Consider the following 27,742-nt stretch of genomic DNA (forward strand, 5'->3'; position numbering starts at 1 on the left):
CGCCCCGCGAGTCTTTATCTCGACGCAGATATTTCGCCCGGTTGCGCAAAGTGGTCAGCAGCCTCTTCTCTCCCTTTCTTCGCTTCAGCGCCGCGCCAGTAGCCCGCGCGCGTGCTATTGCGTCCGCGTCTCGCTGCTCTAATCGCACGTTCGGACGCGACGCTCCGTCCGGCCGACGGAAAGCTCGCTGCGCTGCTCCTCTCTGCTCCTCTTCGTTTCACTCGTACGGAGGAGGCCCGCGAAAATGCTCGGCGGCAGCGAGTCGCGCAGCCAGGAGGGAGGCTCGGCCGATCAAAGCGAAGGTTCGCTCGAAGCGGGAGGACTGACCGCGCCCTGCGCAAAAGCTGCACACCCGACGAATGCTCTCCGAGGTCTCGCGCGTAGCCCGTCGCGTAGTTCGACGACACCGCGACGCAAGCGGCTTGGCGGTGACTCGTGACGACGCACGCGGCCAGCGGTGGTGTTTCCAGTGGATCGCAGCAGCCGCTGCCGCCGCCGCTTGGTGCATATAACGAGCGAGCGCGATGGCGGATTACGCGGTGCGGCCCGGCGAGAGCAGCGCACCACGAGACATAATGAAGCCGCGCCGAGGCGACGACTCGTCAAAGGGAAACGCCACTGGGAATTAGATGTATGCGGCGAGGAGATAAGATGATTTGCCGCGGCTCATCCGTCTCCCTTTCAATGCGAACTGTAATTACACGGGGATCCCTTTTTTTCTTCGCTTCTGCTGCCTTCGTTTATACGTCCGCGGCGCTAATAGAGGCTTAACTCGAGAGCGGAGCTGCGCCTTTCAATAGCTATTGAAGAGAGAGAGAGAGAGAGAGAGAGAGTCGCGCTGCGGCGAGGATCAGATTTTACCGAAGGCTAACTACGAGAGGCCGGCCTAGATTAATTATGTGCAGATTGGCCTCGTTACGCCAGTTCGCTTTTGTACGCTTCATTTGCATGCTGCAAAGGAGGGAGGATTGATTAGGCCCAACTAGGCAGCTGAATTGGGCAACGATTTAAGCGGCGTTTGCGCGCGCGCTGGAAAATAATATAGCCAATGGTCGCGGAATACTCTTCGGCGCGCGTAACGTTCAGCGGTAATGCCGGAGAATGTGATATAGCCCCGCGCGGCTGGAGTGCAGGCGGGATATACGTAGCTGCGTACGCGTGCGCTATGCGTCCGACCGACTACGGGCTGGGCGATCGAGCGCTGCCGCGACGAGGATCCAAACGCCGCTGGCAGTAGAAATCGGCGCATCCGCCCAAGTTTGCCAGCTAATGCGATTACCGAGCTCGGGAAATTAAATATCGCTTTGCGCCGGGGGGAAAATGTTTGTCGCGGGCGGAAATGCTCGCTCGCGGGCAAAGCGCGTCGCTCCCGGCGTCCTTTCCCCCGAGGCAAAGGTCTGCTCGCGCGCACTTCTCCGCGTCTCCGCGAAAGCTCTCTAAATCCAAGAAAAGTGCAAGCACTAACGCCCTTCTCTCGTGCTCGCTTGCCGAGGCTTTTACAGTTATTGCAGCGCGAAGGCGAGGCGAAAAAAGGAAGCGCGCGCTCGAGCGCTCGGGTCAGCTCGTGTTTGCCGTGACCCAAGCGAAAGCCGTTTGTCCATCTCTCGAATCACGTATACGTTTTTCTCTGATTGCGCGAGAGCCTTCGAGGGAGGCGGAGGCAGCGCGCAAGGAGTTGGCTTAATCGGGCGTGATGTTGCGAAGCGGCGACAATCGGCGATTCTCTCTCTCTCTCTCTCTCTTCCCTAATGTTCGGCCGACAAATAAATGGAAGAAGAAGACGTAGGGGACGGCACAGCTCGAAGACAATTACACCGGTTGCGCCTCGCGTCCCCTCGCTGCTGCGGTCTTGACACACTTGATCTTGCCTGCCCCTCCCTAGCAAAGCGCGACACAAGCTTTCGCCGTAGACGAATCAATTTGCCCGATTTTCCTTGACGCCTCGTTTGCCACGAGCGCGAACCCGTCGAAATCCGCAAGGTTTTCTTAAAAAAGAAGAGAGAGAGAGAGAGAGAGAAAAGAAAAACTGATACTGGCCGGTATAAAAAAATACGACGAAAGTGTTGCTGCGCCAGCGCCGGCACACGATCGAATTCCATTTTCGCGAGGCGCGTCGAAATAGCAAAGCGAGCGTGACAAAGTTCCATCTTTTGGGCGAGAAAATTGAAAAATTGCTCTCCTATAGGCCGCTGAAACTATCTTGCGTGGGCGAGCGTGGCGCACGGGGTTGCCGAGATATTCCCGCAGGAGCTTCGAAGAGAGAGAGATGCTCTAAGTGGATTCTCCAGCCTTTGTCGCGCGAAGCCGTCTCTCCATCTCCACAAAAGAAGTCCTTATATAAGCTCCCGCGCAAAGGATGGAAAATTGGCGGGCGCGCGCGCGCCGAGCCAATCGAATTCCGCCGAGGTGAATTATTGCAGGTTGTCGCGGGAACGTAAATACATAGAGCGGAGCGCGCTCGCAGGTATCGCCGTTCTATTTCTATTTCCGCGACATATAGCTCGCGCGAGCTGCCTATAAGAGTGTCGAGGGCTCGCGTCGCGCGAATGCGCACGTATAGCTCGCGGGCACGCCGAATCCAGCGCGCCGATAATAATTCAAAGCTCTTAGTGCGCGGTCGCATCAAAGTCCCATCGGCGCGAGCGGGAGGAAACGTCGCCGGGCCAAATCCGCAGCATCGCGGCGGGGATTTAAAGTCTTCCTTTCTTGCCGGCGATCTCTTTATCCCGGCGCTGCCACACAAAGCTTCCGCGAAGATTACTTCTCGCGCGGGCGGCAGCACCGAGCTTGCCACACGGCCTTACGGGGGTCGCTGAAGGCTAATATCGACTATCGGATACGCGCGCGTGTGCGTGCAGCGCGCGGACATTGTCGATCGCTGACTGACTTTCTTTTATTCGCTCCTCGGCGTCGTCGGGCTTTGTCGTCACCGCTGATCTTCTGTCGAATTATTTTCCTATCCCAGACTTACCGGCTATATAGCTATTTAAAGACCCATCAACATTTTACGCTTCCTTCTATTTTGTTTTGTCTTGCTTTGCGTGTCGATAAAGCCGTTGGGTAGAGCAAGTAATTTTTGTCGAGTAGAGCAAGTATTGCTAAGAACAAGGCAACGTTTTCGAGGGATGAATTTCAGTAAAGAATAACCAAGATTCTTGTGGTGTTGGATCATGATCGTTTATTTTATAAATAACCATTTCGATATTCACACTTATACATAGAATTTTTACATAAAATTGTTGACACTTATCAACCAAGTTTTCGACGACCGCTTCGCTATCGCAATATACATTTTTTACAGAATAATAAGCTCGCTAGGCATTACGCTGTTTACAAAAGAAACATTGCTCTATTTACACGTTAATGAGATCGTATCCTTGTCTATGATGTAAACATATTCGATTGACTAGAATATTCAAAGAAAGGTTCGACGACTAGATTTTCGCTTTGTGGATCTCGAGGCATAATTTTTTCTTGTGAAATGAAAATTGAAAGATCCTTTTCCAAGTACGAGTAAACTGATTGAAGGTTCGGATAAGGCTCCTTTTCCAATCAGTTTGCTCGTGTAGAGCATCCATTTCCACTTCATTTGACTAGATTCCGAGACTAAACACTATAGTTTTTGGTTTGCTTCCAGAGAACGTTATTGGAATGACGACCGCATCAAAAAGACTAGATTTTTTTTCTTTCGTATCAGCAACGTCTGAATTTTAGTTTATGTATTATAATATTTTCCGTAATACAGCCGCGAGAATATATTTGGTTCAACGCTTTATTAATCTTTATATCTTATCCTAGAGTATCTAATTTACATTATATTTTTGGCATTCAAAGCTGATATATTCAACGAGAAATTGCAATGACTAGATTACACAATCGATTTTTATCAGAACTTAAAGATTTCGATCGGTTTCTCAAAGTGCGCGCAGTTTACTTTTCATCTTGATTAAATTTTCAATCGATTCAAACTTCATTCCATTTTCATGTTTTCTTCTTTGGTTTCCAAAATTTGTCGTGGACTAAATTTTCTTTCTGCAAACTGCACTCATTTTGAAATTTGCATCGCGACAGAAAGCCCACGTCGCAACGGCACTTCTTTAGCGCGATAAAAATAGCAACTGGACGTAAAATCGAATACAGTTAACGCATAGGAAAAAGAAATCGTATCACCCGGCATTTTTGTTGCATATAAATAAGCTATTCAGTCCGAAATGCAAGATACTAAAGTTATTGCAATGAAGGCCCTTCCCTAAAAGCTAAACGAAAGAGAAAGTCACACGAATATCTGTGCACAGCTTAACCGACTAGACGGGGAGTTAGTTGTTTCGGTAGGCGCTCCGGAGAGCAGGAGTGCGACAATAAAAATAAAGTGTAAGCAAGGGAGGGAGGCAGGTAGCCGAGGCCCGGAGCGGCCAGAGAATCGCTAGAGAATCGCAGTGGCGCTTACATGAGATCGAGGCCGAATCTCCAGTAGAGCTGGTGGTGGTGGTGGTGGTGGTGGTGGTGGTGACGCAGGGGCATCGGGCGCGCGGGCAGCTGGGCCTGTCAGGCCAGCTCGGCGGCCAGGGCCGCGCCCTTGCCCGGCCGCTCGTCCTCGTTGTTGTTCTGCTCGGGCGGGTGCTGCTGCGCCAGGTGCTTCCTGAGCGCGGCCGGCCTGGCGAACTTGGCGTCGCAGCGCGCGCACGCCAGGCCGTCCGGCGCGGGCGCCGCCGGCGAGGCGGCCGCGGCCGGCTCGGGCCGCGGCTTGTGCCAGCGCCGGTGGCTGGCCAGGTTGGCCGGGCAGGAGAAGCGCTTGTCGCACTCGGGGCAGCGGTACTCCACGTGCGCGATGCGCGAGCAGCGGTGCTGCGCCAGCTGGAAGGCGTCCTCGTGCAGCTGGCGGCAGAGCTTGCACTGGTAGGGCCCCAGCCGGTTCTCGATCTTGGCGAGCTCGGCGCGCGCCTCCTCGGTCACCTCCACGATGTTGAAGGCGGGGTCGATGTCGCCGGTGACCACGGCCTCGTCGGGCCCGAGGATGACGGTGCCCGAGACGGGGCTGCTGGTGTCCTCGTCGAACTTGAGCCGGCGCGCGGGCTTGCGCTTGGGGCGCGCGGCCGCGGCGCCCGGGCGGTCGCGCGCGGGCGTCAGGGCCGGCGAGGCGGGCGCCCTTGCGCGCCGGCCCGGGCACTGCGGCGGCGAGGGCGTGCTCGGCGGCGTCATGGGCGCGTGGTGCGGCGTCGACGGGCAGTCGGGGCTGAGCAGCGCCGGGCAGCCGCTGAGGCGCGACGACGAGCGGCTGTCCAGGTCGTCGACCACCAGCTCCTCGAGCGGCCGCGGCCGCGACGGGCACACGGCGAGCGGCTGCAGCGGCTGCGGCGCGTAGTAGCCGGCGCCCTCGGCCGAGTGCTGGCTGCGCGCGCGCTCGCGGCCGCGCCGGTCCTCCTCGTCGTCGACCTCGATGGGGCTGGCGGCCGGCGGCGGCGGCGGCGGCGGTTTCAGCGACAGGTCCAGCGGGCAGGGGCTGGCGGGCCGCGGCGGCGCGGCCGCGTGGCTGGTCCAGGCGTGGAAGACCGCGCGCTGCGCGGCCACGTAGCTCTCGTGCTGCTGCTGCTGCTGCTGCTGGGCCGCGTACACGTAGGGCTGCGGCTCCTCGAAGTAGCCGGCGCCGAGGTAGGCGCCCAGGTAGGCCCGCGCGGGCAGCGCGCTGTGCAGCATGCTCTCTGTCGCTCTCGTCTGCGTGTCGGGCTGAGCAGCGCGCGTTGCAGTGCGCCGAGTCGCTCGCGGCGGTGGCCAGGCGCCGGATGCTCCGCGGCTCGGCGCGCCGGCCGCTCTTAAAGCCCGCCGCGGCGGCAAGCTCCGCCCAGCGAGCTTACGCTCATTCGTGCCCCGCCACTGCGCGAGCGCCCGAGCCAGCTCGCGCCTAGGATCTATAATACCGATGGAGCAAGTGGGGGCACGCGGGAGGCCAGCAGCAGAGCCTGCTGCCGCGATGCAGCGCCGCGCGAGCAGTCGGAGAGAAGGGACGCTCCTTCGCTCGAGCCCGCGAGGAGTATTCCTGCCGTGTGGCTGCGCCGGAGAAGGGGCCATGCTGCTGCCCGAAGATTTCTCGAGGAGGCGGATACGAGAGGCGTTGCTGTGCTGCCCGCTCTCTCTCTCACTCTCTCTCTCTCTCTCTCTCCCTCTGTCTCTCTAAAGGCTCTTGCAGATGTGGACTCGCTCTCCGCGTCTTGTCCGCGATGTGCAATAGTTTTTCTGCAACAACGATTGCCGTTCAGTCCTTACACCGCGTACTTGTATGATCGCGAGAGGAATAGTTGCCAGCGCCAACGGTTTGGAAGAAAGAAAGAAAAATTATCGCTTACCCTGAGCTAATTAGACATTTCGTGACTTAACTTTTTGTCGCCGAAGGAAAGCCTATGGCACGTTTCATTCGACGTATGCTAAAGCGCTCTTTCTCATTTGCATGCGCAATTACCCAGCGTGCAATTTACGCGATCGCGCAATAATTTCACAATCGCGCGAACGTCGCTTTGCGTTTCAGCGAAAAAGGAGAGGGAAAAAATGTTGTTTTCCGCCTTCGTCAAGATTATTTAATTCCGTATGCGTGATTCTTAAATTCTTATTAATGCGCGTTATTACTTGGCCAACAAATTGCGCGCTTTACGGTTTTTCACTTTCAGAAAATGACGATTGGCCTGGAAAATCGCTGCGAGTAGTTGTTTCATTTCTGATTAACAAAGTACATTGCAGAATAAGTGGAGCGAAGTAATACCAAGTTCAGTCTTCCTTTTTATACTTCATTATATACAAATTTGCAACTCTTTTTCCCGGTGAGCTGCGAATAAAAACTCGGCTGAAAAAAATTCTTTGGTAAAAGAAATCACCTTGGGACGAAAGGTTTGCCGTATGATTTAGTTGCAAAGCATTGTTTTTGTAACGAGAGATAATCCTTTTACACGAGGAATTATTTCGGTATAACACAATGTTACGAGGGGCCAATTTTTACCGATTTTAATAGATCAATAGAACGTCTACGTGACGCACGCATGCCATTATATTAACATTACGAGTAATAGTGGTCACAGAACGACGAGAGAGAGAGAGAGAGAAAGAGTGTGTAATCCGTTGAGCTACTTAGCTAATTAGTCCGCGCTGCGGCGAAGCAAATTCGAGCGCGCGCGCGAGCTTTCTTCATTAATAATTCCGCGACTCTGATGGCACCCACAGGACACGATCGAAGCGAACCGTACCGGCGGCTTTCTTAGCTCGACAAAATCATAAGATCCTCTATATACCCGACCCGAATGGACCTTTCGATTAATATTGCAGTATAATGACGTCGTTGCCTCGGCTCGCCTTATTTCGAAATCAATTGCGCTCGCTGTTCCTATGGTTTTGTACTTTTTTTTTTCAATGTAAATAAATTGCCTTCGACTATTGAATAAGTACGGCGTCGAGTGACGTTCGAAGTGGATCGTGTTGTTCGTGTTTTTTCGCGCCGATGAGAAGAAAAGCCAAAGCACGCATATCGTGCACATTAGTCACGAAACTTTCGGATTCCCCTACTCGTGTCACCGATGAGATAATAAATGTGTTCCAAAGATAAAACTCGTGTTCATGGCGATTGCCATTGTCCAACGAGATAGCAAAGCGATAAACGGCATATTGTTTACAAGATTATTTCTCGTTGCTTGTGATTTCCACGTCTAATGGACGCTCACATTTTTCGCATTCCTCAACAGATACCTGAATGCATACATGTTTTTATCGTTTGTCGTAGATAACACTCAAGTTTCTTTTATTGATAACAAACTGAAAATAGATAGAGCGTTGAACAACATTCTAAACTCTGAAGAAATGCGGCAATACGTGCAGTGGTGCTGGATAATTTCTCAACCAGGTCGGGCCCTGATGAACCTTTTGGGTGTTACCGTCGCGCCATTTGCCAGCAGGCAGAAAGACGTCGCGTTCCAGTGCATTTTCCTCGATTACCGGAGCAGCCAATATCTGCTCTCCAAGAAGATACTCTGCGAAAACGAATGGACCGACCATTGGAAAAATAGCTTTCTTGGAGAGTTGTGGAGCTTACAAGTCGCGCAAGTGGACTCACCGTCGTTGATTTTGTGCGCTTCCGCGTTTTTGGGATCGACCCACCAAATCGGCGGATTGATCGGAGCTCCAGTTTGCACAGCCTTCTTCATGAGCTCCATGATCATCGGCGATATTTTGGCGTGCAAATCCGTAAAGGTCTTCGCAATACGTATCGTCTGTAAGGAAAGAAAAATGTTTTTTCGACATTCTTCTCAGGTGGAAGCGCGTGAAATGGAAACAAACGCAAACCTCGTCATCAAAGTCCCAAGGTACGAATGAATACTGCAGCGCGGGCATAAACACGTTAGCCTGAAGCCACCTTATAAACATTTCTTTGGAGGGCAACTCTGTTTCGGTGAGCGACCCATTGGCATAGCCATTGCCGCCGATCATGTCAGGCAGCACAAAAACGTATCCGTTAAGATTCATCTGCAGAAGCGTGGTAATGAGAGTGGGAAGACCATTGCTGAAGGACCAGCGAGTGTCCTTGTCGATCATTCTGATGAAAATGGGTAGTTGCTGGGTGCGCCAGCCGACGCGCGCCTCGATGTTGTCGTCAAAGTGCTTGGCCAAGTTGGTCGTGTAATTGTAGGTATAGACGGCTGGTTGCACCTCGTCGACGGCCGAGAGGTTCGGTGGCTGGGGCAGGAACGTCTCCTCGCCCGCGTCGAACTTGAAACTGTCGATGCCGAGGGCCTCGAGCTTTTTCAAACGACCTACCCACCATGCCACGGCCTTCGGATTGCTGAAGTCGATCGCTCCTGCTCCGTTGCCACCTGTTTGCATAGTTTCAATTACCGTCGACTGGCTTTCGTTCACTTCTCGTCGGACTCGATGCTTCCAAGCTTTATCGAATTTGATTATCGCGTCATGGCTTTCCATAATCGCGGTAGACCTTTAAACTAATGAAAACGTCACGTGCGATCGTAATAGACAAGCCGCCGTCCCAACCAATTCACTTTCGACATTTCGACCAGTCAAAGAATCGGCGTACCTTGCCACCAAGTGGTATGCACCTTGCCGTCCAAACTCTTCACGAAATAATTGTTTTTGAGCGCGTAATCGTAGGCCTCTCCGTCGTTGCACTTCTCGTTGATGAACGGATGTATCCAAAGCGTCACACGGAACTTTTTGGCCTTCAAATCAGCCAGCAGCTTCTTGACGTCGGGGAACTTTTTGGGATCGAACCTCGCCGAACCGTAGCACGTCTCCCAATTGTCATCGATCTCCAACTGGCTGTTATTGAAACCGTTCTTGATAATCTCGTCGGCGAACTGGCGCACGACCGCCTCGCTAATATCGGCCTTGTATCTCGCCCAGGTAGACCAGATGGGATGAGTAACCATCCTTTCATTGGGATGACCTGTTGGCATGCCAAAGTGAGACCTAACCACGTGCTCGTGTGCGAGCCGCGGATCCGGAAACACTCCGATCTCGTAATTCAGCGTGACGATTTTGCGCCAATGGTAGGGTGCTTTGTTTTTGGCAACCAGGCACAAATGTCGATGCAGCAAGTTATTCTGATCGAGGAAAAGCGGATCCCGCGGGTCACCGAACACATAGATCCCTTTGCTCGACAGCCAGTAGCGCTCGGCCAACGCCATGTTTTCCGGGTGCGTCGGCACGTACACTTCCTCGTCGTAGTACATGTGCTGGATCGGCCAACGCTGATGCCTGCCAAGACAAAGAAGAATAACGTTGCTTTTCGTTTTCACGCGGCTGAAGACCGGTGCTCTTTACCTTAGTTGGGGCCCTCCAAACCACTCTGTGTTTTCTGCCAACAAGTAGCAATCCGATAACTGAGCCTCAGGATCGTCAATTGAACGTTTAATGCGAATCACTTCACTGCCAGGATCAGTGCGTATTCTGATTAACGTCACGTTCTTCGATACAATGCACGTCGTATCAATTGAGCAGTTGGGATCCAATGTCAACGAGTCCTTGTTCGTTGACTTTGATATTTTCGTGATGAATCGGTGTTCGAATGTTGCACCGTCTGCATAATCAATAGATTATATACGATGCGTCGCTAAGTCTCTACAAATGTTGGCCAATCCGTGAATATTTACCATTTCTCGTGATCAGCAAATCAGCTCGATTTCTATTGAGCTTTATTTCGACGCTCGCAGCCTTAATTTTTTTGACGATACTGATGCCCGCTCTGTTCTCTAAGCAGTGAGCGACCGTCGCCAACAGCGTTATCGTAACTGCAAGATCCGTTCGATTAAATTAAAAGCGCGCCAAACGGACGATTTACAACAGCGTCAAATAGAACCTTACCGAGTGCCGAAGAGAGCTTCATTGTTCTGTCGCTGCAAGATCACTTCTGCCAATTATTTTCCCGTCTATCCGTTATATAGAGGTGAAAATTCTCTCAAAAAAAGCGTTATCACGACTGGACGCCGTGATTACGAATGATTGATAAGGGAGAGCTGCCGTTGTTGGTGCACACGTGCGCTGTGCGTTTTACGCGTGTCTCGCGATTATCTGCGATTACACGAGAACCTCATTTTTCTTTTCGCGAGCTCGTTACAAAAGTTATTGTTTATTGGAACTTTCGCTTCGGAAATTTTCCACGGTCGCGGCCGGAGAACTCTTCCGAAATGCGAAAGAAGATAGGCGCGGAAAGCAATATTACGAATTTGTTACGAGGCATGCATTATGGACATTTACACGCGATCAGCTTGCACTTTCGTCCCGACAAACATTTATATAATGCATTGTCCGATACGATAACCATAACAATATACTCTATAAATTTTACGAAATGCACGAGTATGAATGTTTTTATTTCTTTCAATTGTCTCGAATGACAAGCATCAGTTAGGGCGTTTTCAACGTTTTCAACGTATCGCTAGCGCTCGAAAAAGTCAACAATGGACAATAATAAAAACGAATGAGCAATAAAAAATGCGAATCCGCGCGAGGAATGAACAAACGAGAGATCGACGGGAGCGCGCGCATTATCGAATATAAATTTCTAAGGCGCGCGCGCCGCCGCGGCAGCGCATTACCGGGCGAGCGCCGAATATTTACAAGAATTAGCCGCTGCGGCTAACGAGTGAGCAATGGACCGCCGAGCGGCTATTAGCCTTGCCTCTGTGCGTGTCCATCGAGGCTCCTCGAATATGCAACGATCGATACAGATTTGCTCTCGCTCTCCCGTAATTATTCAATCGACGCTCTATATATCGACGTTATATTTTGAAAACAGGGTAATGATAATAATTGCTTGTATAATTTCGACATTCGCGACGGATCCATCGTGTACATTTGCGCCTTGCAGAACCGTGGCGCGTCAAGCGATTACTATTCATAGGCTTGTGTGTGTGCGCGTGCGCGCCAGCTGCTCACGGAAGAAAAGCGTACACTTGACATATCTATTTTGCACCGTAAAACTTTGCCCGTCTGATTTTACGTCCATGGGACTTGGCTACGTGAAAAAGAGTAAACAAAGAGAGAAAGCAAAAGCCAACGGCAGACGAAATAAGCCAGTAGTTTTGCGCGTGTAACAAGGTGTACTTATAAAGGAACAGTAAAAAATTCATCGAGGACAGGGAAGTCTTCGTACGTACACGTCGCAGAAGGGGGCAGGGGAAGGAGCGAAGTGCAGTAGCGCAAGAATTTTGGGTCTGCAAAAGTCGGCTGATGGAAAATTCATGGGAAACATCTGAAAGCTCGGGCGCGCAAAATCCAAAACTCGCGGCAGTGAGCGACAGAGAGCGAGCAAAGGCAAGAGGCATAACATCGATGAAAGCCGAGGCCAAAGAGCGGCTTTTTGCTTGCGCGCCTGCACAGCTTCCTACATATTTCAGGCGATTTTAATGTGTCTCTCTCCGCTCCAAGAGCCTGACTATTGCCGCGGAGGCTCTAATCGGCTTACACGTTGCAAACCACCACTAGTGAACGCCCCGATGATTACGCTCGCTTTCCCTCCTGCGGCTCTCTCTCTCTCTCTCTCTCTCTCTCTCTCTCGTCGCTTTTTGACGTACCCACGAGATATTCGCGTGATTTGTACCTTTTTGTTATCTTCCGTTGTTTAAAACCAACACATGCTCTGGTAAAAATATTTAAATTTGATAAAATGGTAAGCTGCTTATATCCTCGAGCAATTGCAAAACAAAATCAATGTTGATTCCATCAGCGTTTATAATTAAGGCTGAGCGAGTGACATTGCAGGCAAGCATCAACTTGACCCATTTAGAAAGCAACGAGGATGAAGGCCGTGGCGAGTATCCGCGTGCATTATTCAAGGCATTTCATTCTGCGAGCGGCAGCCGAGCAGCCCCACCTTTCGATCATATTTGCTCAGTGCATGTGGGTACACAAGCGGCCGCGTGCGAGGCAACAGCAGCGGCAGCAAAGGTTGCCGCGAGCCTTGCCGAGGGCCAGGATGTGCATTATTGGATCGAGTTACGTTAAACATCGAGCTCACTGCAGCGGCAATGACAAAGTACCGTCTGTCTGCTCTCGCTCGTATTCCATACCGCCGGTCATTCCACTGTGTATGTGTATCGAGTGAGTGGTAATGAAAATTGATCAACTAGGCTTTTATTTTTCCTTCCTCAGGAATTCATTTGTCGAAAAACTATTATTTCCTAGCTATTTTTTTCTGTTACACTCAACCTTTATAAAAAATATTCTGACGTCTTAACATTTCATTACAAGTATTTTCCATCTATTTGCACACGGTGCCTTACGAAATTAAAAATTCTACATTCTAACGATTATTTACAAATATTTGTTCACATAAAACATTTATCTTAGACTAAAACAGTTTTTTTCCAGGTGCCCGGTCGTCGACCTTCACTTTTTTTGTACTTCTTGGCGTTTGACTTGAAAATATTTTCCGTTTACGAGCCTAAAAAATAAAAGTTGTAACCGGTGACTAACTCTTCAATCGTATGTTACGATTACCTATTAGATAAGAAAATTGACGTACGTTTCCTTTTTTATCTTTGGCTGGTGTATTATCATTTTCCTGCTCCGAGTCGTCTTTTGGTGCATCCGATACAGAAGGGCTCAAGTGTTCAAAAACGAACTTTTTACGGCGTAAAGAGCCTACTGTAACTTTTTCATTTTCAGGTAAATTTTGTGCTATCCTCACTAATGTTTCTTCCCCTCTTGCTAAGAAAGAACCACGCATATTGGACTGCAAATAAAAGTTAAAAGAATTTTATACTTTTCCTTTTATAACTAGCTAAATGAAAAAGTGAAAAATAACTAAAAACAAATTTTACTTACAAAAGGAAAACTAGTCGCCGCCGATTTTTTTGTGAATTTCATTATATTTTTTGTAACAGTATTGCTAGAATTATCGACTGAATTGGCTTTATTCATTTTGTTTTCTCCAAACGACGCTTTATTTGCACGTATACTAACAATTTTAACGCCAGATTTAGACAGTGAACTTTCACCAAAATCATCATCCAAAACTTTACAAATATTCTGCTGCAAAAATAATATTAGTTATTAAAAAATGCAATTAGTCATTCGTAATTAAGTGGCTACGAAATCATTAGACAAATACAGTACTTGTTTTTCCTCCTGGAATTTCAGTTTTTCGTATCTCATTTTTCGCATTTGAATTTCAGCAGCAGCGTCAACTTCATCATCAATTACTTGAGGATCATCAGCATTATTAGGTTCAAAATCACTTGTACCTATATTATCTATAAATCGAATAAAAATATTTCATACATATATTAACCTTCGGCTTATTTTCAACCATAAAATAATAGTTTTTCTAATTTTTACCAATATTTTTCCATTTGAACTTCCTTTCACGACCAGCGCCATCGGAATGCAAATCTCCATCATCGAACAAGAGCTCTTGGAGCATTCTCACATTTCTTTGATCCTCGTCCATTACTTGTTTCATGTGAATGCGATCTAATTCATTTTTCATTTTTTCTTCGTCGATATCTTCAGCATCGCCTTCTTCGTATTCAAGCTTATCCAAGCCTCGCTCATCCTCATCAGCTGAATCCCAATCACTCTCACTCAGTTCGGCTTCGTTTTCAAGGAACTTCTTCGCCACTTTCTTTATCTCTTTTTTAGGCACGACAATCACTTCATTTTCTTCGGAATCATAGTCTACAAATTTCTCCTCGTCGTACTCCTTAATGTCGCTTCCTTCGTAATCGGAGAATTCTTTTAGATCGTCGTTTTCATCGTCTGATAGTTGAAGCTTCGCTACTTTCCTTTTTTTGAATACTTTTTTCTTCGACTCTTTCTCCTTTGCTTTATTGCTATCTTCGTCTTCAGACGACGAAGCTATCCTCATTCCTGCTTGCGGAAGCTTTGATTGCTCCATTCCGATTTTCGTATTTAAGGACGCCGCTTCTTGTTCTTTTGTGTCTACCATGATCTGAGAAAAACACATCGCATCAAATTAAAAATTAAACAACTACACAATGATATTTGATTTTACTATTTGAATGCAAGAGAACATTACCTCTTTGAGAAAACTGCTAGAGTTATCATCGACTGTAAGCTTGAAATTTTGCGACACTTCGTCATGGTTCATCGACTCAACATTTTCTTCCAATTTTTTCATGTCAATCGGTTGCGAAGTAAAGTCACCAGAACATAGGTCCATCAGTTGGGAATCTGTCACTTCCTTTTCTTTATGTTGAGTTTGAAGTTGCGTTGGCTTGGCATCTGCTTTTTTCAACCAAGCATCCATTGGATTTTTGAAGGTATTTTTATCAATGGAAGAAGACTTTGACGTTTTGCTAGAGTCACTGCTAAACATCGACTCGTCACTGCGTTTCAAAGATGATGATCGCTTTGATGGGCTAGTTTTAGATTCTTCGTCGTCCTCTATTGCTAAAGTTATGTCTTGAGATGTCTCATCACCAATCAATACAGTGTCATCCGGTTTCTTCGACTCAAATGCTGGAGTATCAAATGCCCCAGAACAGATCTCCATTAACTGCGAATCAGTGACACCATTTTCTGTGCTAATAGCAGGTGCTCCTGAACTTTGAGTATCCGTGAATTTACCTGAGCAAATTGCGAGTAGCTCATATTCGTTGACAGAATCGGGAGGATCTTCAAATAACTTTTTTTGTAGACTAACCATTTTCTCCATGTTACAGTTACTTTGTATTCTACTGCTGAAATACAATGAAAAAGTTTTAATGACGATATTTTGTTGTAACTGAAATATATAGCTAAATTTATTTGATCTCACCCGTTATCCGTAGGAGTATTTTGCGAAGAGATTTGACTGAGGTCAAAATTGTTTGTCCTTGAAGCTGATTTTTTTGCAGATTCGAGCGAAGTATTGAGTGCTGTAAGCTGGGCCACAGGTGAAATCATACTGAGAATATTATTTGACTTTGGAAGGGGTGTTTTGCAAACTTGACTTCGGGAGTCAGAATCACATCTTTCACGAAATTGAAAAGGTGGTATAGTCTCCACTTCGATATCTGCATTTGGATAATCACTGCTGGCCTGCGAGGCGAACATATCTTCATCTGTTTTCGCCCGCTCAAGAAATGTTTTATGGTTTGTATTATGATTCGAATTAGATTCTGATTGACTTGAATCATCATCATCAAATGCACTGATTATTCTTCTCAGTCTTTTTGGGTTCTGAGACTAACCAAATATTTACTTCATTAGAATACATTAATTTTTTGATTATTTAATAAAAGATATGGTACTCACAGGTTGAGATTCTTCTTTCTCCGATTCTGACTCTTCCTCAACTGATTCACTATTCTCTTCCTCTTCAATATCATTCTCTTCATTGACTTCATTTTCCTCATCGGCATCTACATCACTTTCTTCAGCCTTCTCATCGGCATCTACATCGCTTTCTTCAGCCTCCTCATCGCCAAACTCACACTTGCGTCTAGGTTTTTCAATAATAGGCATATCATCCTCTTCTGGCTCACTTTCTCCACTTTCTTCGTCTTCCAATAGCTCCTCTTCATCGGGCAGACCTTCGTAAAAATCATCACCCCTACATTTGAATTCCTCCTCCTCTTCTTCATATTTAGCCTCTTCTTTATGTTTCCATTCTTTCTCTCTGGCTGAAGCAATTTGAAGCATCAAATCTTTTTTTAGTTTTAATCGATCTCCAGGTTGCCTCTCTCTTTTATCGTCTTCAAGAACAGTCTTTTTGAATGGCAAAATTTCTTCGATAATTTTTATTTCATCTCCAACTCCTTCCATTCGCATAATTTTCACTTCTGCAACTTTCTCTACGGTAGCTTTGTGCGTTGGTGTATGTCGAGTTAAAAATCTATTTAACAATTTTGAAGCTCCTTCCTTGATTGGACCAGAATTTGTCAAATCGATCATGCAGCCTGGAGAACTTTTAATCATAGGCTTCAATTTTGACGCACTCGATAATATTTTTTCTTTAATGCTAAGTTCTTTATAGGTCTTAGTTTCTTCTTCTACTGATTTGTCGAAATCTGGAGCGCGGAAAAATTTAGAACTTAGCATTTTTGGATCAATTATTTCATCATCGCCTTTAATACCATCCGTTAATTTAAAAATTGGATCTTCCATATTTTTAACGTTTTCTTTATTATCGTTGCAAGTTTTTTTATTTTGATCAATTTCATTTACTGTGAATATTTCATTTGTTGTTGACTTTTCTTTTAGGCTTATTAATGATGCCTCTGTTGTCATTTCAGATTCTACATCTTTCTCCTTATTTTTATTAGATTCATCAGATTTTACACACTCACTGAATTCATGTTCAGTTTCTGACATATTTAGTTCAATGTCTTCGCTGCTGTTCTCAAGCTCAGTGATTTTTTTATATGAATTAATGTTTTCATTGCTATTTTTTCCCTCTTTTTCATTTTTTTTCTCTAATATTGATACATTCTGATTGTTTGTATCTTCATTAACATCCATATTTTCTGTATCATCCGAAAACAACTTCCTAGAAACACTTAAGTCTTTATTTTTGATTGCAGATTCAACTATAGTCAAATTTTCTTCAACTATTTGAGCTTTTGCAGATGCTTCTATAGCATCATCCACAAATAATTTTCTTGTAGCTCCAAAATCTACAGTTCTTTGTAGTAATATTTCCTTTTTATTGTGAGACTCTTGTATATCATCTTGTGTCAATTTCTGAGTAAAAAAAATCTTAATTGAATCAGGATCTTCATTATCCTGAATGTTTTTTTCAATCTTATTGTCATCATCAATCTGGTCTACTTCCATTGTTGTATCATTTTTATCATCTTCCTCGGAATCTGATGATTGGTAAAAATCTTCAGCTTCCTTTTCTTTTTCTTTAACAACTTTGCTATAAAATGAATTAAATATAAAATTAACAAATTATAAAAATGAAATAATTCAATATACAGAATACCTTATTAATTCAGGGAACATTTTAATCCTTTCAGCATTTGTAACATTTTTTGGTAAGTTTGTTGAGGTTTTCTTTCTGTTCAAAAATTCTTCTAAAGTTCGTTGTTTGGGTCTGTGATATGGTAATGATACTTGTGACTCTCGGATTAATCTTTGAGTTTCACTATGGATTTGATGCATTGCTAAGTCTTTTGAAGCTCGAGCAGAGCCCTTTTAAAATTTAAAAATATTAATTTACATAACTAATCATTACTTATGATAAATTTTATTAATAAACATTTCTTACAGTCCTCTTTTTTGCCAATTTTATCTTCCCCTTTGTAAGTTTTTCACTATCATCCTCATTGTCAGAATAATTTTTATGTATATGCTCTGAAGTTTGGTCTCTGTCACTTTCAGAATCTGAATCTACTAGGAGACTTAATTTGTTATTTTTCTGAATAAAGAAAAAAAATTATTTAAAATTATTAATAAAATTAAAAACATGATTATTATTTAAAATGTCACTAGTAATTACCTGTATAATTTTTGAATTTTCATTCCCATTGTAGTTTCTAGACTCCCCATCACTTTCAGATTCAGAGTCAATAATGGAGCTGATTTTGCTTGGTTTCTGAAAAATAAATTTATTTTACGATCCAATGTCATAATAAATATAAGTTCTATGTAAAGAAATTGAAATACTTTAGGTATATTGGACTCTTTTTTTTTACTGCTACTATCACTGTCATCATCATTATTTTTTAAAGTTTTATTGACTGAAATTATTTCTTCATCAGAATCACTATCAATTAGTTTCCTATTATTTTTCTTTTTTGAAATATTAACTTTTTGTTGAGGTTGATTATTATCATTATCAGCTTTCAAATTTTCCAATGTGGTATTTTCATCTTCAAAATCAGAGTCAATAATATTAAAATATTTTTTTTTCTTATTGCCCTTTTCATCGCTAGTCTTTTCTGGGGTGTTTTTATTATTAGTTGAGGTAAAACTAGATCTTGAAATGGGCTCATTATCATGTTCGTCGGATATAGGTTGACTATTTTTAATCGTTGATCTAGAACTTGAACTTTTTATAGATGAACAAGAATTATTATCTTCTGTCATATCGCTAGTAACACTTTGGCTGCATTTTTCTTGTGTACTTTTTTTGGATGATCTGAAACTAGACCTTGAGGCATCATCATCTGATTTATAACTTACAGACTGACTTGTTTTAGCAGGAGATCTTGAAACTGATCTTCTTATAGAAGAACAAGAATTGCTATTTTCTGTAAAATTAGAACAAGGGCTCTGGCTGCTTTTGGAAGATATTGTGTTTTGGCTGTTTTTTTGTGGAGAACTGTTTTTGCTAAAGCATCTGGAACTGGATGCATGATTGCTCTCATCTTCTGATTCGTTCACAGGACGTTGGCTTATTTGCACAGTAGATGTGGATTCTACAAATGAACATGAATTTTCATCATCATTATTGACGCTTTGGCTTCTTGATGTACAACTTGAACTGATATTTGCAACACTTAAATGATCATCCTTATTTGAAGACGTTTGACTAGATTTTAATGAACAATTGTTGGTTTCAGTATTTTGAGAACATTTGTCCATAGTTGTTTTCTGAGATTCTTTACTTTCCCCATCATTTAACTCTACACTTTTGATACTAATTGAACTTGAAGTTTGGCTATCATTTTTACATAAAATACCACTGTCATCGGACGAAAATTTTATAACAGAAGCCTCAACATTTTCAGAAGACATAGCAACAAGTGTTTCATTATTAGTTTTAGAGCAATTATCAACTGTACCGTTTTCCGACGGTACTTTTTCAACCTCTTTAATAATATTTTGAATAGCGAGTGTTGCCATGTTGTTATCAATCCATTCTTTTCATTAAACTTTATTATCAACAAGAATTTCACCTTTGAGACGCATCCACTTGTCGCGCCTTATTTACACGTAAACCAGAATTTAGCATGTTTATTCGCGCCAAATTCACAACACTGCTGCCACATTCTAGAAATATGTAGTTTTGTAATTATGGAATATAGGTATGTTCGTCGTTTCGTTTTAGGGTCTGTCTCCATAGGGCCTGCCTGAGTCCGTCCGTGCCGGCCGAGATTTTTTATGGGCACGCCATCTCTATAATTTCGTGTTCATGCGTTTCTCGTATTGGCTGCGTCCGATCGGGCTCGTTTATGTAAACGCAGCCATTCCTATGAAACTCGCCATTGGATACGAAATTATAGAGATGGCGTGCCCATAAAAAATCTCGGCCGGCTCGGACGGACTCAGGCAGGCCCTATGGAGACAGACCCTTAGGCCCCGGTCCCATAGGTATGTACACCCAACGTGGATTGAATCGCGACCCCCCCCAGTTAGGTTGGTATGAGAATTCCGTCGTTGCATTGAACGAAGAAACCGCGGGAAAATTCAAAAATGAAAATTCGTTTTAAGATACGATAAAAAGCTAAAACGTTACTAATTTGTTTTTAGGTTTAAAATTAATTGTTTGCCGAACAATGAATTTAGATGCATGATTATTTGATTTTAGGTTTTAATTATATAATTTAAGAACGAGCGTTATACTATGACCGATCTGAAAACCACCGTTACGGACTGAAAGTAGCACTCATAGTCTCATACCAACCTAACTGGGGGGGGTCGCGATTCAATCCACGTTGGGTGTACATACGTACGGATGCGGACGGGTACGGACGCGAATCGCAACTCTAGTAACATCACTAAAAATATCTAGCTCGATTATTTAGTACCAACACTACCGGTAGTGAGCAAAAGTGACTGTTTAAAACTGTAGCGCCGAACGTACCACATTTCATGAACGCCTATCTAACCTTTACATTATTGCAGTCTATAAGATGGCAAATGTTAGAGAATTGATAGACTTTCAACTACAATTAGTGTAATTAGGCCTTAATTTTATGTAAGTAGTTGAATATATGAGAAGAAGAAAATATATATAAATGATATGTATTAATCATCCCAAAAACTTTTTTTACATTAGCATACTCATCAATAAGCTATATTCATGAAAATTTGAAAAGTAAATTGTAGACCTGATATTTGAACATTAAATGTGGTACGTTCGGCGCTACAGTTTTAAACAACAGTCACTTTTACTCACTACCGGTAGTGTTGGTACTAAATAATCGAATTATATATATATATGTGTCATTTTGAATCACTTTTCTATTGAATCTTCTCACATTGACTATCGGTAAAGTAGAAATTGGTGATACTAATTCTAGGTTGTTAATGATCTCTTATTCTGTGATGTTTGTTGGAATTTGTTTAATTACACATTTTTTTTAAATAAATGAGCTCGGTATAAGGGCGTTTAGGTTGTTATTTTTGAAGTATTCTAGTTTGAGAATTGAGTTGGCGACTTTGCGATTATGTGTAACTATTGCTACTTTATTTCTGCCTGATCTGATGTATTCATCGATTGGGCCATTAGGGAATAACGGGATGATATGATTAGCAATTTGAATTGGGGTTATGAGTGTTTGGTTTAGCTCATCTTATTGTTATCAAGTTTTGCAGGTTGTACAATTATTTTGTACGGGGGGGGGGGGGGGGGGGGTAATGTCATATGGGAATTCTTCAATTTTAGGCAATTCCATTCTTTGTGATTATGAAAATTGAGTTTCTTGGGAAAATCGCGAATAATTTTTAGGATTATGATTTCTTTTAGGGAGTTTTTCAGGCAATGATGTATTGTTTTCATTTAAGAGTCTTTTATTCCTTGTTTGGTCTGATGGAGTTGACATTTCAACATCTGTTAGTTAGCTGTGGTTCAAATGATTTTTTTTGTCGTTAATACTCTTCTCAATCGGGGGCTGGGGGGCCGGAGCCGGCCGCCCCACGAGATGAGTTATTGAGGTTAAGTCCTTATTCAAAAATCGACTAAGAGAAAATTAAAAAATAGAAAAAGAAGGTGATAGTGAGAGATAGATAAGGTGTTGAAGGATAGTTGGAGGATGAATACTAAAATAATCTTACCAATAAAAACCAGACTTGATTATTGTAATGATATTAAAAGTAGAAGGTGGAATCGCATGAACGTTCAACGCGCCCCCGAGTTCGCTTTTTTTTTTCGGTATGTTCGTCATCTCAAAATGTTACTATATACTGTTTCTATTTTTGACAAATTTGAAAACTCATATTTTCAAACAATATCAACAAGTCATTGAATTATCAGCCAGAAATATGTGCATAGATTTCATAATTAAATAAATAATTAATTTCTCAGACCCTCTCTTATTTTTTATTTTCAAGTCTATAAATTTTAGTTTGGTTTTATACATCTCTATACGGTGTCAGTGTTGCTTGAGACGCTTGTGGTTATGTATTTATTTTATTAAACATTAAATTATAAACATTAAATTACGCATCGTGGAATCTTGGACTTGGAATTTTGGAAATGCCAACTATGGCGATTGCATAGAGGGCGATTGGCTATTTACATTTATAGGTTAAGTTGAAGTTGAACAACGTTAGCGGTGAAAGTATCAGGTTATCAAAAACAAGCTGGTTAATGTAAATTAACTTATATTATTGATTGTCTAACGTCGCCGATTTATTAATTGCTTAATTTATATAATAACGATTTATATATTCGCAACAACAAAATGACGAAAGGTAAACTGCATTGAAAGCAAATATAGATACTTATCATGTTGTGTGTCCATCCGATTTAGTTAATCTGTTCAATTATAATAATATCGTTCATTTGTCAACTTTTTTTCTAAATATATAATTTATTATTTATGGAGCAGCAGACGAAAACACCATGAAGAAAATTGGTGATACAAATGATACTGAAAAAAAGAGTTCACTTGAAGGAGGACCAGATCCCTCAGCTCCAATACAACGAAAAGGAGTTCTTACATCATTTTTAACTGGCAAACCCATGGAAATACCAGAACAGGATATTGTGAGTAAAATAAGAACTTTTTAAATGACATGAAATTTCACTATTGATAATAGATTGATTCACTAGAGATAATGTATAATAAACTTATAAATGATGTTTTTTAGCTTGGCAAGTGTAGGTTTGTGTCAGAATTTGAAAAACTGAATCGTATTGGTGAAGGTACTTATGGTATTGTTTATCGAGCAAGAGACACGAAGAGTGACAAAGTTGTAGCTTTAAAGAAAGTACGAATGGAACAAGAAAAAGATGGCTTACCAATTAGTGGTCTTAGAGAAATCAGTGTGCTTTTGTCTTGTAAGCATGATAATATTGTCCAGTTAAAAGAAGTTGTTGTAGGAAAAAGTTTGGAAAGTATATTCTTAGCTATGGAATATTGTGAACAAGATCTTGCGAGCCTACTTGATAACATGCAAGCACCATTTTCTGAAAGTCAAGTCAAGTGCATCATGCTCCAAGTTTTAAAAGGATTGAAATACCTACATCAAAACTTTGTTGTACATAGGGATTTGAAAGTATCCAATTTACTAATGACGGATAAAGGATGTGTCAAGATTGCAGATTTTGGTCTTGCTAGATGGTTTGGTTTACCATTGAAACCAATGACACCTAGAGTTGTAACACTCTGGTATAGAGCTCCAGAATTACTTTTACAAGCCAAAACCCAAACAACCTCAGTGGATATGTGGGCAGCTGGTTGTATTTTAGGTAAATGATTGATATCTTGTATTTTCTTAGTAATGTTAATTGAATCATTTTTCATATATCATAATTATAAAAATTTTCCTAGGTGAACTTCTAGGACATAGACCTCTGTTGCCTGGAAGGTCAGAGATTCAACAATTGGAATTAATAGTTGATTTATTAGGAACTCCTAGTGAAGCCATATGGCCTGAATTCAATGCACTACCTGCTCTACAAAATTTTACGCTCAAACAGCAACCTTATAATAATTTAAAACAAAGATTTCCTTGGTTGAGCGCTGCAGGTCTTAGGTTACTTAATTTCCTCTTCATGTATGACCCAAAGAAACGAGCTACTGCTGAAGAATGTTTACAAAGTAGTTACTTTAAGGAAGCACCTCTTCGTAAGTCATCAACAATTATCGAACTTTATCTATTTTTATAAAAATTAGCATTTTATACTATTACAAAATATTTTTAGCTTGTGATCCAAAGTTGATGCCAACTTTCCCCCAACATAGAAATCTAAAGAAAACTGCACAAAAAGACGGCCGAGAGTTAGAAGCTACTGTCAATGATCAAACAAGCAACCTGCCATCAGTCTCTGACTTGGTAATTGAAAAATAAATATAACTATAAAAAAGAAACTTTTTCAAAATATATTTACTCAAGTAACGATTTCATAATATTCACTTATTCAACTAATTACTTATTCATCTGGAATAATATTAAATGAACAGTCTTTATATTTTCATAGCAAGCATGAAATTTTATAATTTTTAAAATTTTATTTCAGCTTGGATCCCTAGTTAAGAAACGACGTGTCGAATGAGTTGAACGAGTTGCTGATTTAATTGACGATATGCTGAATTAGGAATCATGAACCGTTTGGATGTTTTGAAACTTAAATAAGATTGGCCGTAATGTTATAACTTAACGTAAAAAGTGTAAAATTTCGAAATAATTCAATTCATTCCGATTACAAAACAATTGTTTGTGTTTGTATAAAAGACATATTTTCAATAGTGTAATAATACACATTTTTATTTTACAAGTCTGAATGGTTTGTCGAAAATTTAAATTTTCCTTCCTTGTGCTTCGAAGCGCTTTTTGAATTCACCCTTAGGGTCGTACTTTTTGAGCAACCTTTCCCAGTCGGCTGGGCGTCTTTTCATCAGATGATTGATAACTTTGTCCGCAGTAGCCTTCTGTTTTTCGTTGCACTTATTGCAGCCACTGGCAAGTGCATCCGGGAGTATTCCTGAGGAAAAAAATTTTTCATTCGTAAAACGTTTCTTAATTTTAATTTTAGTAAATTCAACTATCTGCGCACGATGAGATGATTCAGTGATACATTCTATATTTGCGGTCAAAAATACGTAGTGCATATCTACATAATAGAAACCGGCTTACAAATTGAACGTGAAAGTTCAAACTGTGCGGATTATGTAACGTTCCGCGCATGACAGACAGAGAAAGTATATTGAACTTATCTCATTGGTGAAAAGCAAAGCCGTCTGGATGTGCATCAATCATCTCGCTTATATACGGCGGAAGTGTATTTATATAAATCGTGCTGTTGTAAGTTGCGACTATTATCTTTCAATACAAGCTTCAACTTGTTGAATATTTGCAATATTCAATTAGATTTATTGTGAATTCAATGCACTATCCGTGTAAGGTTAATCCGGTTTGGTTTTCACGTCACGTTATTATATAGTAGTTAGTTAATGTATGAGTAATAAAGTTAAGAGCTTGCTCAATGTAATGCTGTATATAATATTACGGTCACATCGTTCCGTTGACATTTTATAAAGCTTTACTAAAAAAACTGAAATTATAAAAAGTTGTAGATGAAGTAATAGGTATACACCAGGGAAAAAAAAGTAAAATAAAAAAAAGGAATAAAATGGCTCTAATTGCCAAGAAAAATCGGTTTAGATAAAAATGGAAGAATTATTTAAAAAAAAACAAAAAAAAAATTAGCACTGCGTTAATAGTAGATTCTTTTATTCCAAAAGATGTCTTTTGTAAAATGGTGAAGTGGCACAGTAGCGTCAAATCACAACTGCAATACTTACTCTTGAATTCACGTCCGTCGGGGGTGCAATTGCCCTCGTCGAGCATGCACTTGATATAATTACTGAGCACCCGTCCGTTCTGCAAGATTCTATCGACGTCGACGTTGTCGTACTTGTTGGTGTACTCGACGGCATCGACAGCCAGAATCAAAGCGACGCAACAGAGGACCAAGCTGCAGATTTTGCTCATGTTCGAAGCGCGCATATGAGAGGAAGAGCCGAGAGTGATATGCACGCGAGCGAGGAGGCGAGTGACCGAGCGAGCGGAGAGCGAGGAGCTCTTATATAGCAGCCGCGGAAGTGTTGACTGTTGGAGGGGTTTCTCCGCGTTGATGAAAAAGAAGAGCGCTGGCGCTCGCGCCGCTCTCGGAAGGAGCACGATCGCTGGAAAAACCAGAACCTCTCGCGGTATCGGCCGTTGCATAACGTCGCGCGAGCGTCGAGGCGGCGGCCTTTGCGCGCGTTCGTCCTGCGCCGCAACTTGCAACCTCTGCTCGGGCTGCGATATCGCCTTGGGCGTCAGATCGTGGGCTTCTCTGCGTACGCTTCATTCCACGCTGGCCCGCAACAGTCAGATCAGTGAACCTGCTCGCGACGATTGATCACCTTGCTTTGCCTCGCCGTGGGCTGTCGAGCGCACCTCTGACGTTCCAAAAATCACTTTTGGGACGAGGGGCTCGCTCTCTGCTATTAAGATCAATGCCGAGAATGTCGATATCGCGATGCCGAGCCTCGTTACGTAAACAACCTTCTACGTTATCGCCTTGTTACAAATGGGTCTCGCACCCTTGTTACGACGTAACCAGGTGACGATAGGCTTTGAGAAAATGCAAAACGTGGCGTGGTTCGTGTAGAATTTCGAGTCCTGCGAGCCGCGTCTGCAAATGCGCAAAGACGTATTTTTCCCCGAGTGCAAGGGGCAAGCTTTTTTTCCAAAAGAACCTCTGGCTGCGCAAAAAGGACTTGCGTCGAAACGCGAGAGAGACCATAAAAAGCGCGCGCCTGGGTCGACCGTTCTCGAAGGCTTTGCACAGATCGTACCCACGGTGTCGACACGGAAACTCGATTTTGCTTTTCGGCTTTAACATCCAATGAGCGATATCGGGGACCGTGGCGTATCTTTTTCCGGATCCCGGCGATTTCGAGACGTCGCGCGTGCGTGCTTCGACCATTTCATTGGTATTCGCGGCGAGCGCGCAAATTGCTCGCGTCGACGTGCATGCGACCCACTTCGTCATTGCAGGCTGAACAGATGCTCGGTCGAAAACACTTGAATCGATCGTGGCTTTACTGCTATATCGTTGAAATCCACGTCATTGAGCTCTAATGGAAAAATAGATACCACAAATGAATTAGGACGCATCCTGTGTAATAAATTGGAACAGAAACATTATTATAAAAATATTTCAAAAAGTAATGATTGCAATATGATACAATTAACTATAGTTTAAACTTATTGAAACTGTCGATCGACTTGAATTTTTTTGAAGCAAAGTAAAATCAACAGAAGTATAAAAATATTTAAAAAAAGCTTTCGCGTGGTGTTTTTATTCACCTAAAGATGAAAATAGTATTATTTGTCGCAGTGGTAGATGCAAGCCTCGAATTGCAGTTAAAAGACGTACACCAACTTATAAATAGCTTATATTTCAGAACAGCATTATTTATTTTACGCATTAAATTTACACGCAAAAAAAGTGTACGCCGTTTGAATAATCATCGTATAATTCGCATTGAATGCAAATTGGTCATCTATGTGTTATCACATTTCAATAGTTAGAATGAAAAAAACAACATTGTCGGAGTTGGCTTCAAAGCCGAATCAAATGTGGATAAACAATCGTTAGCATTGTTCCGGGCACAATAAGATAGAAAGTAAAGGTTCAAAGCAGTTTTGAATTCCAAACGGACGAACACTTGGCTCTTGAAGGCCTATATAACGGAACGATAGCACACGTCGACGAAAAATCCAGTCGACCTCCCACGGAGAGGAGCTCACTTTCGTTTCTACGCTAGGTAGGAGAAGCACAAGACAACAATAGCAGAATTAGGTGCAGTGACCGAGAGCCGACCTTTTCCTAAAACGGAATTGCGTCTGTACATTGACAGAGAGAAAAAGAGAGAGAGAGAGAGACAGTACGTACACCAATGTTCTACGTAACATTGATGTACGTACGTGAGAGCGGTTAATCGAAAAATGTGCCCGTGTGCTGTTGACGTTGGCGCTTATCGGCTCTCTCGGCGCGCCCTCGCGTATCGAAAGGTTGCAATGACGAAAGACGTGCGCGCGCGAGCGAGGTATACCTGTAGCCAACGACACAGAGAAAGCGCGACGTTTCCGAGCAGCAGAAGAGCTGCTCTCCTCGGAGAGATTACTTGTCAGTGCGTGCTCGCTGCGTCTCCCCCCCCCCCCCCCCCATCGAACGCGCATTTATACGCGTATGCACGAGCTCGCTTCTGGCTTGTGAATCAAAAACTGGTTTGCTCGCGTCTCGCTTCTCTCTCCGCGTGGCTATCGCGCGCGCACCAACTTTTCTGGCGATCCCGCGTAAGCGAGTCACGTTCGTCTCTCGAGAGCGTCAAAGCGATCGACACGTCGATGCAGCCCC

The 27,742-nt window shown here is 43.3% G+C and overlaps 5 protein-coding genes across 11 annotated transcripts; 1 reads left to right on the top strand and 4 right to left on the bottom strand.

Moving 5' to 3' along the window:
* Positions 1 to 3,219: 3,219 nt before the first annotated feature.
* On the bottom strand, positions 3,220 to 5,764 carry LOC131674464 (insulinoma-associated protein 2-like). Its single transcript, XM_058953161.1, has one exon. It carries the CDS (start codon positions 5,692 to 5,694, stop codon positions 4,546 to 4,548), a length of 1,149 nt encoding a protein of 382 aa, XP_058809144.1. The 5' UTR covers positions 5,695 to 5,764; the 3' UTR covers positions 3,220 to 4,545.
* A 1,976-nt stretch (positions 5,765 to 7,740) lies between these two features.
* LOC131674461 (myogenesis-regulating glycosidase-like) lies at positions 7,741 to 10,486 on the bottom strand. Its single transcript, XM_058953158.1, has 7 exons — positions 10,351 to 10,486; positions 10,140 to 10,277; positions 9,811 to 10,066; positions 9,065 to 9,744; positions 8,320 to 8,846; positions 8,090 to 8,246; positions 7,741 to 8,006 (listed from the first exon to the last, which is right to left on the bottom strand). The coding sequence occupies exons 1-7, from the start codon at positions 10,370 to 10,372 to the stop codon at positions 7,822 to 7,824; spliced, it is 1,965 nt and encodes a 654-aa protein (XP_058809141.1). The 5' UTR covers positions 10,373 to 10,486; the 3' UTR covers positions 7,741 to 7,821.
* Positions 10,487 to 12,620: 2,134 nt separating this feature from the next.
* LOC131674469 (claspin) lies at positions 12,621 to 19,358 on the bottom strand. 5 transcript variants are annotated; one of them, XM_058953171.1, is made up of 13 exons: positions 19,224 to 19,349; positions 18,103 to 18,857; positions 17,936 to 18,031; positions 17,705 to 17,854; positions 17,420 to 17,628; positions 15,748 to 17,353; positions 15,269 to 15,678; positions 14,528 to 15,191; positions 13,828 to 14,440; positions 13,606 to 13,742; positions 13,315 to 13,521; positions 13,013 to 13,222; positions 12,621 to 12,931 (listed from the first exon to the last, which is right to left on the bottom strand). In XM_058953171.1, the coding sequence occupies exons 1-13, from the start codon at positions 19,282 to 19,284 to the stop codon at positions 12,839 to 12,841; spliced, it is 5,211 nt and encodes a 1,736-aa protein (XP_058809154.1). In that variant the 5' UTR covers positions 19,285 to 19,349; the 3' UTR covers positions 12,621 to 12,838. The 5 variants fall into 5 exon arrangements, with proteins under 5 accessions (XP_058809154.1, XP_058809153.1, XP_058809151.1 ...); XM_058953170.1 differs by having other exon boundaries at positions 15,269 to 15,672; positions 18,103 to 19,358; XM_058953168.1 differs by having other exon boundaries at positions 14,528 to 15,188; positions 18,103 to 19,358.
* Positions 19,359 to 21,269: 1,911 nt separating this feature from the next.
* Positions 21,270 to 23,988, top strand: LOC131674473 (cyclin-dependent kinase 10). 3 transcript variants are annotated; one of them, XM_058953176.1, is made up of 6 exons: positions 21,270 to 21,535; positions 22,215 to 22,372; positions 22,477 to 23,077; positions 23,160 to 23,456; positions 23,534 to 23,664; positions 23,849 to 23,988. In XM_058953176.1, the coding sequence occupies exons 2-6, from the start codon at positions 22,229 to 22,231 to the stop codon at positions 23,882 to 23,884; spliced, it is 1,209 nt and encodes a 402-aa protein (XP_058809159.1). In that variant the 5' UTR covers positions 21,270 to 21,535; positions 22,215 to 22,228; the 3' UTR covers positions 23,885 to 23,988. The 3 variants fall into 3 exon arrangements, with proteins under 3 accessions (XP_058809159.1, XP_058809160.1, XP_058809158.1); XM_058953177.1 differs by having other exon boundaries at positions 21,356 to 21,373; positions 22,218 to 22,372; XM_058953175.1 differs by lacking the exon at positions 21,270 to 21,535 and adding an exon at positions 21,917 to 22,077.
* On the bottom strand, positions 23,720 to 25,664 carry LOC131674477 (ejaculatory bulb-specific protein 3-like). Its single transcript, XM_058953180.1, has 2 exons — positions 25,134 to 25,664; positions 23,720 to 24,313 (listed from the first exon to the last, which is right to left on the bottom strand). The coding sequence occupies exons 1-2, from the start codon at positions 25,555 to 25,557 to the stop codon at positions 24,129 to 24,131; spliced, it is 609 nt and encodes a 202-aa protein (XP_058809163.1). The 5' UTR covers positions 25,558 to 25,664; the 3' UTR covers positions 23,720 to 24,128.
* Between the last annotated feature and the right edge of the window lie 2,078 nt (positions 25,665 to 27,742).

The sequence above is a fragment of the Phymastichus coffea genome, unplaced genomic scaffold (genome assembly GCF_024137745.1).
Source record: "Phymastichus coffea isolate CEN01 unplaced genomic scaffold, Cenicafe_Pcof_1.1 PCOF00247, whole genome shotgun sequence".
Taxonomy (NCBI): Eukaryota; Metazoa; Arthropoda; class Insecta; order Hymenoptera; family Eulophidae; genus Phymastichus; species Phymastichus coffea.

Bases quoted from the DNA above. Each gene is read 5' to 3' on its own strand.
- LOC131674464 (XM_058953161.1), bottom strand. From the start codon at position 5,694: ATGCTGCACAGCGCGCTGCCCGCGCGGGCCTACCTGGGCGCCTACCTC.
- LOC131674461 (XM_058953158.1), bottom strand. From the start codon at position 10,372: ATGAAGCTCTCTTCGGCACTCG. The intron at 10,067-10,139 runs GTAAATATTCAC...TTGATTATGCAG, and splicing joins TTTGCTGATCACGAGAAATG to ACGGTGCAACATTCGAACAC. The intron at 8,007-8,089 runs GTGAGTCCACTT...TCGTTTTCGCAG, and splicing joins AGCGCACAAAATCAACGACG to AGTATCTTCTTGGAGAGCAG.
- LOC131674469 (XM_058953167.1), bottom strand. From the start codon at position 19,284: ATGGCAACACTCGCTATTCAAAATATTATTAAAGAGGTTGAAAAAGTA. The intron at 18,032-18,102 runs GTATTTCAATTT...TTTATTTTTCAG, and splicing joins AAGAGTCCAATATACCTAAA to AAACCAAGCAAAATCAGCTC. The intron at 13,743-13,827 runs GTAAAAATTAGA...TTCGATTTATAG, and splicing joins GTTCAAATGGAAAAATATTG to ATAATATAGGTACAAGTGAT.
- LOC131674473 (XM_058953175.1), top strand. The intron at 23,078-23,159 runs GTAAATGATTGA...AAATTTTCCTAG, and splicing joins GGCAGCTGGTTGTATTTTAG to GTGAACTTCTAGGACATAGA. The intron at 23,665-23,848 runs GTAATTGAAAAA...ATTTTATTTCAG, and splicing joins TGCCATCAGTCTCTGACTTG to CTTGGATCCCTAGTTAAGAA.
- LOC131674477 (XM_058953180.1), bottom strand. From the start codon at position 25,557: ATGCAACGGCCGATACCGCGAGAGGTTCTGGTTTTTCCAGCGATCGTG. The intron at 24,314-25,133 runs GTAAGTATTGCA...TTTTTTCCTCAG, and splicing joins CGACGGACGTGAATTCAAGA to GAATACTCCCGGATGCACTT.